Below are 14821 nucleotides of genomic sequence, written 5' to 3' on the forward strand. Positions count from 1 at the left end.
CATGCCCTAGGGCACCAAGGCCCACCTTGTGGCAGATGCTGTGAAGGCCGAGCCTCTAGCCAGGGCTGCCTCCCTCTCACCAACAGCTCAGCTCTGACCAAGGGCCACCCCTCCAAGTTGCTTCACACTGCCTCCGACCCTGCCTGCTCCCAGGGCTGTGTGGGAATGAGACAGAGCCTTCCCACCCCTGCATGCGGGGCCCCAGGCTCCCCTCTGCTCAGAAGGCTTTGTGCCTTCAGTCGTGCCGGGATGCCTTTCTTAACTTCCCTGCCACTCTGAGCAAGCTGGGCTGCCCACGGTGGGCAGGACTGGTGGGCAGAGCCAGCTTTATCTGTCAGGCGGGAGGTGGGGGGCATCAGCGTCTCTGCTGGGCAGGTCTCACAGACTCTGGGGTCCGCGGGCAGCCGCTTGTTGCCTGTGTGGGTGGAGAGGCATACCACACTCTTAAATTTACACAGTATGTTAATCATGTTCTCACAAATGCATTGAAACATTTCTTGCCGTGCATGATAAATGATCAGCAACCACTGGGTTCTTCTGAGCTGTTCTGATGGGGGAACGAACAGTCAAGCTAGGCCTTGGCATGGCAGCCGGCAGAAGGCAAGGGCAGCCTTTGCACACCCACCCCTGCTATCGGCTTGGGGCTGGGCTGTGTGGCGGCCTGTGCCGTGGGAGGTGAGTGCGGTGTACCCTGGCTGGGTGGAGCAGCCATCCCTCAAGGTCTGCTTTCTGGCAGGTGTGCGGCAGGAATGGCCCTGGCCCTGGGCAGACACCTCAGTGTCTACCTATGTCCACTCTAAAGTCACATGAGAGCATGAAGGCGAGAAGGGACTTCCCATGGGCATGATGGCACACAGCTGGCCTGTTCTCTGGCACACGGAGCATGTTTGGAGCAAAGCTGTCCCCAGGAAGTCCCCCCTTTCCATCTTGTAGTGACTCTGCCAAATAACATCAAAAGATGAAATGTCTTAATCAGATTATCGCCTAAGGTCTTTGTTTCCACAGAGCTCACCCATGTATATGTCACCTGTCGTGTGATGTGGACAAGTTGAGAGGACATGTCACATCCTGCACAGCCAGGCCCTTAAACGTGCTAAGGCCCAGTCACCCCTGATCCCTCCAGGGCCTGGGACCTGCTCTAACAGTGGTTTCCCTTCTGGTCTTCAGAGCTGGATTCCTAAGGAAACTGATTATTTTTAACCTGGATATTTATAAATACCTTATTTTTCCCTTGCTGTTGTTGTTTAGTCACTAAGTTGTATCCAACTATTTGCATCCTTATGGACTGCAGCACACTAGGCCTCCCTGTCCTTCACCATCTCCCAGAGTTTGCTCAAACTCCTATCCATTGAGTCGGTGATGCTATCCAACCATCTCATCCTCTGTCATTCCCTTTTCCTCCTGCCTTCAGTCTTTGCCAGCATCAGGGTCTTTTCCAATTAGTCGGCTCTTCCATCAGGTGGCCAAAGTATTGGAGCTTCAGCTTTAACATCAGTCCTTCCAATGAATATTCAGGACTCATTTCCTTTAGGATTGACTAGTTTGATCTCCTTACAGTCCAAGGGACTCTTGAGAGTCTTCTCCAGCACAATGGATTCTTTGGCATTCAGCCGTCTTAATGATCTAGCTCTTTTTTTGGTAGCATTGAAACAATGTTTTCAAAAGTATTTAAAATAAGGTGATGTTAGTGAGGGCTGAAATAAGGGCCTGAAGGAAGCCATCTGCCTCTCATTCCTGAGAAAGGACAGAGCCAATGAGAAGCCTCTGCTTTCCTTCCTGTCACCCAGGCACCCTTTCATACACGTGGTAGCTGGAGATCCCAGCACAAAGCCCCTCCCTATAAAGCAAGCTCTGGTGAGTGACCTTCCCGCAGGAGCCCGGGTGGAATGTGGGGACATATGACTGACTGGCTGAGCACCCCTGGATTGAGGCCACAACAGACCTGGGGTTGTTGGGGAGTTGCAGGCAGCTAGCCCCTCATCTCCTAGGGGAGCACTGGGGCACACACCACCAAACAGACCCTCTAGGGGCTTGGTCATATGCTCCTCTGGTAACCACTGTCCAGAATATGACTAAGAGCTTCTCAGAGTCAGTCTGCTGTTTGCTTGTTTACCCCGAGAGTGGAAAAATGAACAATTCTTCTCCAAACTGGCTAAATGCAACACAAGTCTGGACCCTCCCAGCCTAATGGTCAACAATCCACCTTCCCTTTTCCTTCTGTGCTAAACGGAGAATTGTCAGGGCCCCCCACCTCTCCGGTTTGGGTGGTGGTTAAGAGAAGCAGGCTGGCCCCCTCTTACCAGCCTCACGACATCTAGGAGCTGATTTACCTCTTAGTTTTTCTCACTTGTCAAGTGGCAGTAATGACTGATTCCTACTTCTCACGGTTCCTGTGAGCAGTAATTGAGTTGCCTGGCATGCATGGCTCAGGGTCTACAGCTAGATAAGTGGTCATGTTGTTATCAGGAGCAGTGTGAGTGGCAGGTATATGCTGGGCTCCAGAGGACAGTCTACCACTCTGCCACCTCTCGGACCTGGATGCGTTACTGAACTTCACTGTGCTTTAGCTCCCTCTCTGCAAAGTGGCAATGACATAAGGCCAGCCTCATAGGGTTGATGTGAGTGTCTGGTGGGTGGAAAGGGGTGCAGCCCGGTGCTCAGGAGGAAGGAGCCAGTCCTCACTGTGAAGGGGTGACAGTGACTGTGAGTCAGGATAGAGTGTCCCCTAGAATCAAAAGGGCCCTGAGCCAGTGCACACAGAGACGCAGGAGGGAGTGGGGGTGTCACACAGGGTTCTGCTTCTCCGGTATCACTTCTGTCAGATGCAATTTAGAGCCAATGTGTGCAGGTGCCAGGCTGGCCAGTGTCCTCACTGTACCCTCTGACCTGTGTTCCTGCTGGGCTCCTTATTGGCCGTTTTCTGTGCTTAAAAGCATTTGCCTTTTCTAGGACCACATCCAGGCTCCTGAAACACTTGTTTGCCCCAGCCAGCGGTCCATGAGCATCTTTTTCACAGAGGGTTCTCCATTAAGAGATAAGAAGCTCCTTATGTATCACCAGTTTTATCCTCTTCAGGTTCCTGGGGAATGTGGGAGGGTGGATTTGATGACCTGGCATGTAAGCCAGGCCTGAGTGCAGAGCCTGCTCCCCACGTGCGTGGTGGGGCTGCTCCCCAGTGTAACAGGTGCCCCACTCCCCTGGGGTGAGCAGAGTCTCATCTCTGATATTGGCCGCACTCACCTTGACCTTCTACCTCATCTTTTCATACTTGTCAGAAGAGCTTGGGCTTTCCTTGGGAACTACACATTACAGAGCACTCCTGCCCCTGCAGGGGTGCGTGGGGAAGAAAAGTCCAGGCCTAGAGTGCAGTGTTCGTGCTGCAAACCTGGGGTTATCCTCACTCCACCTGCCTGGGGACGTGTTGTGCACTTGTCTTTAGTTGCAAGCTTCCATGACCTTCGGGGTAAGGGATGTTTCACTCCCCAGAGGCACAGAGCCTGCTTCAGGACCTGGTGTATCGTGGTGTCCCATAAGTTCTTGGAGAAACAAGTGTCCAAACATGAAGAAGAAACAACCATCAAAATAAAAGAGAGAAAGAAATAGCCAGGATCCAAAGGAAGCTTTTAATAAGAAAAAGAGAAGAAGGAGCTTAAAATTTAACCTACAATAAAAGTGAAACCCGGGAACCTCCCAGCTGGAATGTGATATAATGACAACTTCGTTACAGATGAAATTTGTAGACTAGGAAACAGGGATTTTCTGGCTAAATACATTAGTAACATGTGCCTTTTCAGGTTATTCTAAATCTGAGAGTGTCCATGTTGGAAGGAACGTGTGTATGTGATGACCTCCATGGTGATGTTAAGCGCTTTGACTTGAAACTGCTTATGAGCAAAGAAATTTTAAGTCCCACCTCAGAGCCAGGCAGGATACATGCTAACCTGCTGACGAGAAGATCTCAAAACACGGCAGCTCAATCAGGATAAAGTTTCCTTTTTTTCACGTGACATCCGGGCTCTGCTCCCCAACATCACGTGGGGACCTGGTCCTTCCCTCCTTTGCTTGGAGTGTCATCTTTGTGGAAAACGCTGCAACCCCCTCCTCTGCCCCCAGGGAGGGAGGTGCTGGTTAAGTGTTGGGAGGCAAGGGACTAGAAGTGGAATTTCCTCCTAAATGTCATTGCGAAACACAGCTCGGCCCAGAACTGGCTCAAGTCCCTCTCACTTGCCTTCATTGACTGGAATCTTGGCGTGTGGCCAGGGCTCCCCACGATCAGGGCTGGGAGGTGAAGTTCTTAACTGGTGAGTTTGGTGCCAGTTGAAACTTGAAATATTCTCCCTGACAGGAGGAGCAGGTGGACTTGGGGGACAATTGGCCATCACTGCTGCCTTCTGAGACCCTGAGACATTTGACTGGTTTGAGGCTGGGTGCTGTCCCCCTGAGGCCTACCCACTGTCCAGGGAACTCACCAGGGTGTGTCTCCCCCAGGAGGCAGGCACTGTGTCTCCAGCTCCTAGCCCTCGCTTGGCCTGGCTCCTCTTTGAGTGACCACAGGGATTTCCAGTTGTCTGGGCCTGGCCAGGGGTAACAAGGTTTAGAACTGTGTGAACTCTCGACCTCCCATCCTGGGAGAAGTCCTTCCAGCCCAAAGCCCTTAAGCCAACTGTAGTCTTGGATTAGGAGAAGGCAATGGCACCCCACTCCAGTACTCTTGCTTGGAAAATCCCATGGATGGAGGAGCCTGGTGGGCTACAGTCCATGGGATCGCTAAGAGTCGGACACGACTGAGCGACTTCACTTTCACTTTTCCCTTTCATACACTGGAGAAGGACATGGCAACCCACTCCAGTATTCTTGCCTGGAGAATCCCGGGGACGGTGGAGCCTGGTGGGCTGCCGTCTATGGGGTCGCACAGAGTCGGACATGACTGAAGCGACTTAGCAGCAGTCTTGGATTGGCTTGGCAGCCCACAGGGCCAGCCATTTGGTAGGTGTTTTGAGCATGTGATCTGAATCAGGCCAGGGTCGGGGATGCAGCTTCCAATGTAGAAGCAGGTGGTGCCTGTCCTGGGGGCCCCCACACTGGTAACACATGCCCCCTGGGGAGCAGCGTGGAGGGAGAACCAGCGAGTCCTTGGAGTCTGAAGACTGAATGAGTTCTTTGTCCACACTCTTCACCCTGTCTTTCCGGGGGTCAGACAGTGAGACCTGGTTGTGGGAAGGTCTGTCAGGGGCCTTATAGGCAGCCAAGTGCAAGCAATGCGTCTGAAAGCTCACCTATATGTCGATCCCAGTGAAGACAGACCTGGGGCCTGCCGTGCCTGCGTGACATCCTGCAGCTCCTACATGTCCGGTCCTGAGCTGTGAGCCCAACGTCATCTATCTTCATTATCATGGATGCCCCACAGGGTGGCTGTGTTAATCATTGTAGGCATCCCAGTTGTGTGTCCCTCTCACTCCCCTTTCATCTTGTTTCCTGGGTGTCTTGAGCCTGTGGAGTGGAACTTGGCAGCGGTGTTCAACTCAGCCGTTCCTTGGAGGGGTACTTAGAGGGACAGGCTGCAGAGACCCTGCGGGCTTCCGAGGTTGGGCCAGGGGCTGGTCTCAGGGGTCCTCTGGTTGCTGCTGTGACATCTGCAGAGTCTTTTGCTGGCCCCACGTCCACCTTCCAGGACCTCATCATGTACTCATTAGTTCATCTCATCAAGCATGAGAGGGTGAGAGACTGGGGGTGCGAGACCCACCAGCTCCAAGCATTGCCAGGAGGAGAGGCTTGGGTTCATACAGCAGCTGCCCCCTAGCACCATCTGACTTCTACTCTTCACCCCCAGGAGTGCCCTCCCCCTCCCCACCATGAATCTTAAGGTGGCCCCTCCTCTCAGTTCTGTAGGAGATGGTGGTCTTGGCAGTCTGAGGGGCGGGAGGGGATTAGTGAGGCAGGTGTCTCCCCATCTCCCAGTCCTGCTCCCCTCATCTGCCTCCTCTTGCCACCTCCCGGTCCACTGACAGGACCAAACAGCTGCGTGGCCACCTCAGCAGGTGTGGCTGGAGCTGGTAAGGTTGTGTGCTTGTTCCCCGCCCAGCACTCTGACCTCCAGATGGGCGTGACTGCCTGAGGCTGTGCCAGGAGCCCAAGCCATCTGCTAGGCCCACTCCTATCTCCACTCCAGAAGCATCTGGCCCGTCTTTCCCTCGCTCACAGGCTGGGACCCATGGGAACTGGCCACTGCAGAGAAGCAGGAGAGAAACTCAGGTGCCCTGGCCTTCACAAACCAGACCAGGGGTTAGTTGGCAGGTGCTCCAGGTGCGAGGTGTGGGGCTCAGTGGACCCGTGTTACCCAAGAGCAGGGGGCTTGAGGGTGGCTCGAGGCCAGACAGCAAATGAGACGGGCAGTGGGCTGGATGACCTTTGACAGGAGGATGGGGGCATCTCGTGACCTGAAGGGGACCTGCCTCAGGCCCTTGTGGATGAGGCCGCCATGACATCCGGAAGCCAGGGGCCATGGCAGGCGAGATGGGGGGTGATGGGGCAGCCGGGACCCCTCGTTAGTGCTCTCAGCCCTAAGGGTGCCTTTCCTCCTGGTGGGCCTGGAGCCCGTGCCCCTGGCCCTACAGCGGTGACATGGGAGGGTGCGGAGCAGCCCAGCAAGTCTGTCCTTTCAGCTTGAAACCCCCCAGACACACGTTCTGAGTCATCGTCCTGTGGGATGGTGGTGGCTGGGAATGCAGCAGGGGGATGGCACCCAGGGGATGACCAGTCAGCACGCAGTAGTGGGCAAAGCGTTCTGGAGCCAGAGCCCGGGCGGGGGCCCCATCCCTCTCAGAGTCTGCGTGAAGGTCTCCTAGCTCCTCCTCAGCGTCCTTCCAGCTCAGCACATGGCAGCCATCAGGGAGGCCTGGGGCGTGTCTGGAGACCCTCTGCAGACCCCGTCCAGCAGGGCGTGGCCCATGTTCCCGGGACGAGTCGAGTTAGGCTGTTATGCCAAGCTCTGTGCGTACCCGGTGGGCTGTGACTACCCTGTATTCCTCTGAGGTATCCCCCCTCCTGGGCTCTGAGACTTGGAGGCCCCGCAGGTCAGGCACTGGCCAGGCAGCCGCTGAGTAACGCATGTTCTGTTTCTAGGGCCCTCCCCCACCACCTGCTGGCAAAGCCCTGCTCAACCTCGAGGGGACGGAGCCCGGGGAACTCAGGGGCGGCGAAGGGGATGCTGTCGTCCTACAGCGCCGGGGCGATGAGCTCTGGTACCACGGCCTTCTGCCTGCCGGCTTCATCCAGAGCGTGCGGCCGCTGCCCCCGACCCCTCCCCAGGGCAAAGCGCTCTATGATTTCGAGATGAAGGACAGAGACCAGGACAAAGACTGTCTGAGCTTCAGCAAGGTAAGGTGGGTTCAAACCTGGCCGTCCTCTGACCACAGCCCCAGCCGGAAGCCTGGGTGAACATGTGAATCCAGGACCTGCCCCGATGGAGACACCAGTGGTTTCTTCTTACTGAGGGTCTGCCAGGTGGAGGAGGAGGGGGCACCCAGCCCCACCGACAGGTGCTCTCTGATAGTGGGGGCAGGACCCTTGTTACCCAGGTCACAGTGTGCAGGGCTTATGGGCCCTTGGAAAGGGCTTGCTGGGGAGACCATGGCAGAGACCCCTGTTAGATCCTGGAGTGGGAGCTGGGCCCAGAAACCAGCCTGTCCCGGCCCTTCTTAGAGGGTCTGGGGATGGATGCATGTGCTTGGGCCATATGAGGCTCCACTGAGACCTCGGGACCCAGTCAGTGGCAAACCAGTTGTATTTCCTATGCACTTGTCCTGGGGACAACCTGGAATGCGAAGTCAAGTGGGCCTTAGGAAGCATCACTATGAACAAAGCTAGTGGAGGTGATGGAATTCCAGTTGAGCTATTTCAAATCCTAAAAGATGATGCTGTGAAAGTGCTGCACTCAATATGCCAGCAAATTTGGAAAACTCAGCAGTGGCCATAGGACTGGAAAAAGTCAGTTTTCATTCCAATCCCAAAGAAAGGCAATGCCAAAGAATGTTCAAACTACCACACAATTGTACTCATCTCACACGCTACCAAAGTAATGCTCAAAATTCTCCAAGCCAGGCTTCAACAGTATGTGAACCATGAACTTCCAGATGTTCAAGCTGGATTTAGAAAAGCCAGAGGAACCAGAGATCAAATTGCCAACATCTGTTGGATCGTGAAAAAAGCAAGAGTTCCAGAAAAACATTTATTTCTGCTTTATTGACTATGTCAAAGCCTTTGACTGTGTGGATCACCACAAACTGTGAAAAATTCTGAAAGAAACAGGAATACCAGACCACCTGACCTGCCTCCTGAGAAATCTGTATGCAGGTCAAGAAGCAACAGTTAGAAGCAGACATGGAACAACAGACTAGTTCCAAATTGGGAAAGGAGTACACCAAGGCTGTATATTGTCACCCTGCTTATTTAACTTCTATGCAGAATACATCATGTGAAATGCCGGGCTGGATGAAGCACAAGCTGGAATCAAGATTGCCAGGAGAAATATAAATAACCTCAGATATGCAGATGACACCACCCTTATGGCAGAAAGTGAAAAGGAACTGAAGAGCCTCTTGATGAAAGTGAAAGAGGAAAGTGAAAAAATTGGCTTAAAACTCAACACTCAGAAATCTAAGATCATGGCATCTGGTCCCATCACTTGATGGCAAATAGATGCGGAAACAATGGAAACAGTGAGAGACTTTATTTTGGGGGGTCCAAAATCACTGCAGATGGTGACTGCAGCCATGATGTTAAAAGACGCTCCTTGGAAGAAAAGCTATGACCAACCTAGACAGCGTAGTAAAAAGCAGAGATATTACTTTGCCATCAAAGGTCCATCTAGTCAAAGCTATGGTGTTTCCAGTAGTCATGTGTGGATGTGAGAGCTGGACTATAAAGAAAGCTGAGTGCTGAAGAATTGATGCTTTTGAACTGTGGTGTTGGAGAAGACTCTTGAGAGTCCCTTGGACTGCAAGGAGATCCAACCAGTCCATCCTAAAGGAAATCAGTCCTGAATATTCATTGGAAGGACTGATGCTGAAGCTGAAACTCCAATGCTTTGGCCACCTGATGGGAAGAACTGACTCATTAGAAAAGACCCTAATGCTGGGAAAGATTGAAGGCAGGAGGAGAAGGGGACAACAGAGGATAAGATGGTTGATGGCATCACTGACTCAGTGGACATGAGTTTGAGCAAAGTTTGGGAGTTAATGATGTACAGGGAAGCCTGGCATGCTGCAGTCCATGGGGTTGCAAAGAATCGGACATGACTGAGTGACTGAACTGAACTGTCCTGGGGACCGAGTGAGACACGGAGGGGCCTGGCCTCCAGCCTTCTGGCCTTGGGGGTGCAGTGTCAACGTGCAGAGGCAGCAGAGTCAGGGCTTGTGAACATCCGCACTTCCTGGCTTCTTCGCTTCATCCCAGTCCAGGGCTGGGAGGGCCAGAGCACCTGGACCTCAGCAACATCATCAATTTGTTGTTCATCTTCACAACTGTCTGCCAGGGTCCCCAGAAGCCTGTCTTCCTGATGTTGAAGCTGTTGCAGGAGGGAGGCCTCTTCCAGGGCCTGAGAGTGGGCTCTTGTCTAATGCTCAGAAATGAATTGTCCAAGGTGATAGATGAGCTGAAAAGCACAAGACTTAACTGAGAAGGGCACCCAGGCAGAGAACAGCAGGACCCCAGGAGAGCCACTCTCCACATGGCTCACAGTCTCTGGTTTTAAGGTAATGGGGTTAGTTACCGGCTTGTTTCTGGCCAGTCATCTCGGTTGGCCTGTGTTTGGTCTGACTCAGGGTCATTGCTGGTGGTGCGTGCCTCTCTCAGCCAAGATGGATTCCAGCACCCGAGTTCCTGGGAGGTTGGCAGAGCTTATTATGGGCTGGCACCTCCTCCCAAATTCTTCCAGCTGGTGGTAACTTCTTGGTTCCAAGCTCCCTGTTGGTATCACCTATTGTAAGATAACTAACGCAAGTGGTTACTATAGCCCAGCCAGAGTGGACAGGTTCCATCTGTGGAGGGGGTTTCCGGTCAGCGGGGGTCTAGCAAAGCCACAGCTCTAAGAGGCTGCACACACCTCCCCCTCTCCTGTGTCCTGTCCTGTGTCTCCTCCTCCAGTCTCTCCCCATACGCAGTTGTAAACACAGAGCTAGGTTCCAGCTCACTGTGAGCCTCTCCTCTGCTCAGTGCCAAGCTTAGCTGTGGTGCCGAGCACTGTGCAGGGATGTGAGTACCTCGTGCTCCATTGTGAGCAAAATTGGCCTATTCTTTGCAGGCTGTTCCATTGTTCAGCCTGAAGGTGAATGATCTCTTTTCACTCACATTCAACTCTCTCCACTTCCTTTCCATCAGGGGGTTCATTGCGACTGTCACCCGGCCCTGCAGCCTCCCTGAATGCAGCATCGGGCATCCCCCTCTGATGTTGGAGCACGGGCTGCCAAGTGAGGTTAGGCAGCAGAGCCCCTGGTGCCCACTCCCCTTGTGCCCAGCTCCCCTGCCCAGCCTGCCCTGAGATCCCTGGGCCCTGGTGCTTTGTGCTGTAAGGATCAAGAGAGCCGCCCCTTGGGGGTTGGATTGAGCCCTTGTGAGGAGACAGACTCGTCACGGCTGACAGGGTCGGGGTGGGCCCTCCTCACAGCCTTCGTGGAGGAGGCTCACCAAGTGGACAGCTGCAGTGTGGGAGCCGCCAGCATCTCCTCCCCGTGAGAGAAGGGAGAGGCCTCCCTGTCCTCCCCCTCCATCACACGCTCCGTGTGCCAGCCTCTGCCTGGTACCCTCACCTCCGGGGAGAAGTCCAGAGCCTACTGGACAAGGGACAGAGGGGCACCTGGCTGTTCACCAACAAAATGTGCCGAGCCAAGCCCTGCTGGGAGCTGGGCTGTACCAACAAGCCTGACGTCGGCTGGGGAGACAGGGCAGGAATCCAAGGGACAGTTCTTGAGAGTGATGGGCTGTGTGGGTCACCCAGGAGGCATGTGGGGTGTCCGGTCAAGGCGGTGGGTAATGTGTGTGGTATTTTAAGAGGCATTAAAGCTGCCTCATGGAGAAAGTGTGAACTCGAGTCCTTGAGACTCGCCCTGTGGTGGCACTGCTGCCACTTTGCATCACAGGGGCTCCTGGCACCCTGGACTGTGCTGTCGAGGCGGGTGGCCCCTGGTCTTCCCGGGGCTTTGAGCCCGGATTAGGGAGCAAAAGAGTGGGGGCCAGGGGGCCACGCATCCCTCGGGCTGCTCTTCCAGGGCTAGCTTTCTCTCAATCCATGGACTGACGTGGAGAGTTGGAGATGGCAGGGTGTGCTTCCTGGTGAAGACCCTGCTGTGGCTCCGCTGTGTTCCCCGCCGTGTTCACACAGACGTGTCACCAGCACCCACTCCACAGCCCTTACGTTAGGGCACAGCCTGCTTGCCCGAGCACCTGCCTGTTCTCCTCTCTCCCCTCCAGCCGCCATCCCCCCGCCCCCATCCCTGCCACCCTGTGTGACAGCCTGAGCTTCCCTCCACTGGCCTGGAATACTGGTTCTAACAGCCTCTCTCTCACCACCTTGAGTGACCACGTGGCTCTGACCAGCTTGGTTTTGCCTCCAGGGAGTGTTTTGGTGTTTGAATATGTTCCTTTCTGGACCCAGCAAGGAAAGAAGGAGCGTCTAAAATCCACGGATGGTGCTAACTTCCTTTAGAAAACATCACTGTGGTGGGATGGATGAGGTTTTAAAAGGCATGAGGCATGTGCATCAAAGCAAGATTCTTACCTTCGATGTCAGCTCTTGAACAGTCTTGTTAACATTGTATTAATTAAAGTCATTCTAAAACCAAAGTCTTTGTTTCATTGAAGAAGAGAATGCATAATTACTTCTCATAGGTAGAGCAGCTATAAAAAGCACCATTTATAACTTCTTAGCAGTCCCGCTCCAATGAGCTGGGCATGTGTGGATGAGAAGATTCAAGGTGACAGGAGTGCAGCATCCCGCTCTTTCAGCCAGTTCCTCTGGACTGTCACCCGCGTGACAGTGCCCTCCGCGTGATAGGGTGGGGCTGGGCTGGTTGCTCTGAGCCGGCCAAGCCCATTTAAAGCCCCACTGTTGTCCTGACTCAGGCAGACACCCCTCCTGCTGGCAGCTCCACCAAACCCTCCCCACGGTCTTCCTCCACTGCTGAGTGTTTACTGGTCCTTCCTCAATGAGGGGATTCTCTGCTTTGTGAATTGGCCCAGCTTTACTCCCAAAGCGAGTTCTGGTCAGGGATAGAAATCAAATGTATTCAGAGTTTCAGCTCCTGAGTGAGATGGGATTCAAATTGTGACACCTTTACTTTTATCTCTTACTTTGGGTCATTTAGGACTTCCCTGGTAGCTCAGATGGTGAAGAACCTGCTTGCCGTGCAGGATACCCAGGTTCAATCCCTGGGTCCAGAAGATCCCTTCGAGAAGGGAATGGCAATCCACTCCAGTATTCTTGCCTGGAGAATTTCATGGACAGACCATGGAGTCACAAAGAGTTGGACACGACTGAGCAACTAACTTTTACTTTCACTTGAATCATGTACTTCACCTCTGAGTATCTTTTTTGACTATGAAGTGGAGTTGATAGGATTCAATGAACAAAGGCATTTTGGGAGCCAGCCTCAAAACAGGAACCAATTAGGGGGCTCGCCTCCACGCTCACGGCTTCCTGTCCTTTCTGCCTTTGCCCAGGACACTCCACAAGGCTGGGCCTCCTCCACAGACAGACACACTGGAGCTGAGTCCCCGGATGGGTCCCCTGAGCCTGTCTTGTCCTGGTGACGGTATCTGGGCAGGGTCGCGGGAGTGTGGAAGCCCTCAGCCCTCAGGTCAAGGCCACTGTGCCCATTGTGAGCAGCCTAGGCCCCCGTGTGTCCTCTGTCCTGAGGGCAGTCATGACACTCTCAAGGCGTTTCTGAAGGGCCTCCCCTGGTCTCTGCTTCTTGTTGCCTCTTGGAAACCACGTGGCTGCAGGGAAAGAGGGGGCCAAGGAGCTGGGAGGCCCCTGGAAGGGCAGGTTCCCCATGTGTGATCCACCCCACAGCACGTTTAGGAAATAAATGGTCCAGCCCCCAGGGCTGGTCTTCTTGGAGCTGCTGCAGGAACTCTCTGGGTGTGGGCCAGGCCCTCAGTGTGTGAGCTGTCCCTTTGATGGGGTATTGGGCACAGCGTACTCAGCCAGCCACCCTGTGGTGTCCAGGACTTCAGTGCGGGCAGAAACCCCAGTCTCCTGGCAGGTCGGGGAGGCTCTTTAGTTTTTCTTCACTCTCTGCCATAAGGGTGGTGTCATCTGCATATCTGAGGTTATTGATATTTCTCCTGGCAATCTTGATTCCAGCTTGTGCTTCCTCCAGCCCAGCATTTCTCATGATGTACTCTGCTTATAAGTTGAATAAGCAAGGTGACAGTATACAGCCTTGACGTACTCCTTTACCTATTTGGAACCAGTCTGTTGTTCTATGTCCAGTTCTAACTGTTGCTTCCTGACCTGCATACAGGTTTCTCAAGAGGCAGGTCAGGTGGTCTGGTGTTCCCATGTCTTGAAGAATTTTCCACAGTTTATTGTGATCTACACAGTCAAAGGCTTTGGCATAGTCAATAAAGCAGAAATAGATGTTTTTCTGGAACTCTCTTGCTTTTTCGATGATCCATCAGATGTTGGCAATTTGATCTCTGGTTCCTCTACCTTTTCTAAAACCAGCTTGAACATCTGGAAGTTCAGGGTTCACGTATTGCTGAAGCCTGGCTTGGAGAATTTTAAGCATTTGGGATTGGAATGAAAAATGACCTTTTCCAGTCCTGTGGCCCCTGCTGAGTTTTCCATATTTGCTGGCCTATTGATTACAGTACTTTCACAGCATCATCTTTCAGGATTGGAAATAGCTCAACTGGAATTCCATCACCTCCACTAGCTTTGTTCATAGTGATGCTTCCTAAGGCCCACTTGACTTCACATTCCAGGATGTCTGGCTCTAGGTGAGTGATCACACCATCGTGATTATCTGGGTCGTGAAGATCTTTTTTGTACAGTTCTTCTGTGTATTCTTGCCACCTCTTCTTAGTATCTTCTGCTTCTGTTAGGTCCATACCATTTCTGTCCTAATCATAGTTGTTTTAAATTCTCTGTTTGATAATTCCAACATTCCTTCCGTATCTAAGTCTGGTTCTGATGCTTGATCTTTCTCTTCAAACTGTTTTTTGCGTTTTAAGACATCTAGTGATTTTTTTCCTTTTTGATATTCAGACACAATGTACCACATAAAAGGTGCTGCTGTAAATTGGCTTTTTAGTGGGGGAGGAGAGGTTTTGTTTTTAGGGTCCCATCTTCTGAAATGCTGCACCTCCAGACTGTGAGCATCTCCATCTTACCATCCTCCTTAGGCAGGACTGGGTGACTGGCGTTATATTGGTGGACATCCCATAATTTATTGAACTAACGCTCTTTGTACATTTGTCTCTAGTTTTTCTCTAGTTGAGCAAACACTGTTGAGCATGCTCAGAGCTGAATCTTTTTGCGTGTCTTTGATCTTCTTAAGAAAGAGGCTCTAGAAATGTTCTTTCAGATCACTGTGTATGCAGGGTCTCACATTTGATAGGACTTGCCAAACTGCTGCCATAAATTTATATCCCTGACAGCAGTGGTCAAGTGCCTGTAGACTTGCACTGACCACACTGGCTGGCTTATGTTCATCCCTGCTTATCTGATAGACACCCAAAGAACAAAGAGGAGAGAAGGAATTTTCCTCTCTGAAGCTGTACTTTTTGAATGTTAGGTATTACATTTCAAGATGTATTTAAC

General features: G+C 52.7%; 1 protein-coding gene across 5 annotated transcripts in view; it reads left to right on the forward strand.

Moving 5' to 3' along the window:
* SH3RF3 (SH3 domain containing ring finger 3) overlaps nucleotides 1-14821 on the forward strand; it is a 157584-nt gene that overhangs the window by 71806 nt on the left and 70957 nt on the right. For all 5 annotated transcript variants that reach the window (XM_081593027.1, XM_081593025.1, XM_081593024.1 and 2 more), the window contains one exon: nucleotides 7123-7377. In XM_081593027.1, coding sequence (XP_081449153.1) covers nucleotides 7123-7377 — 255 coding nt within the window. The remainder of the gene's footprint in view (nucleotides 1-7122; nucleotides 7378-14821) is intronic.

Source organism: Giraffa tippelskirchi, chromosome 4, assembly GCF_054371585.1.
Source record: "Giraffa tippelskirchi isolate mGirTip1 chromosome 4, T2T-mGirTip1v1.2.pri, whole genome shotgun sequence".
In the NCBI taxonomy this organism is placed as follows: domain Eukaryota; kingdom Metazoa; phylum Chordata; class Mammalia; order Artiodactyla; family Giraffidae; genus Giraffa; species Giraffa tippelskirchi.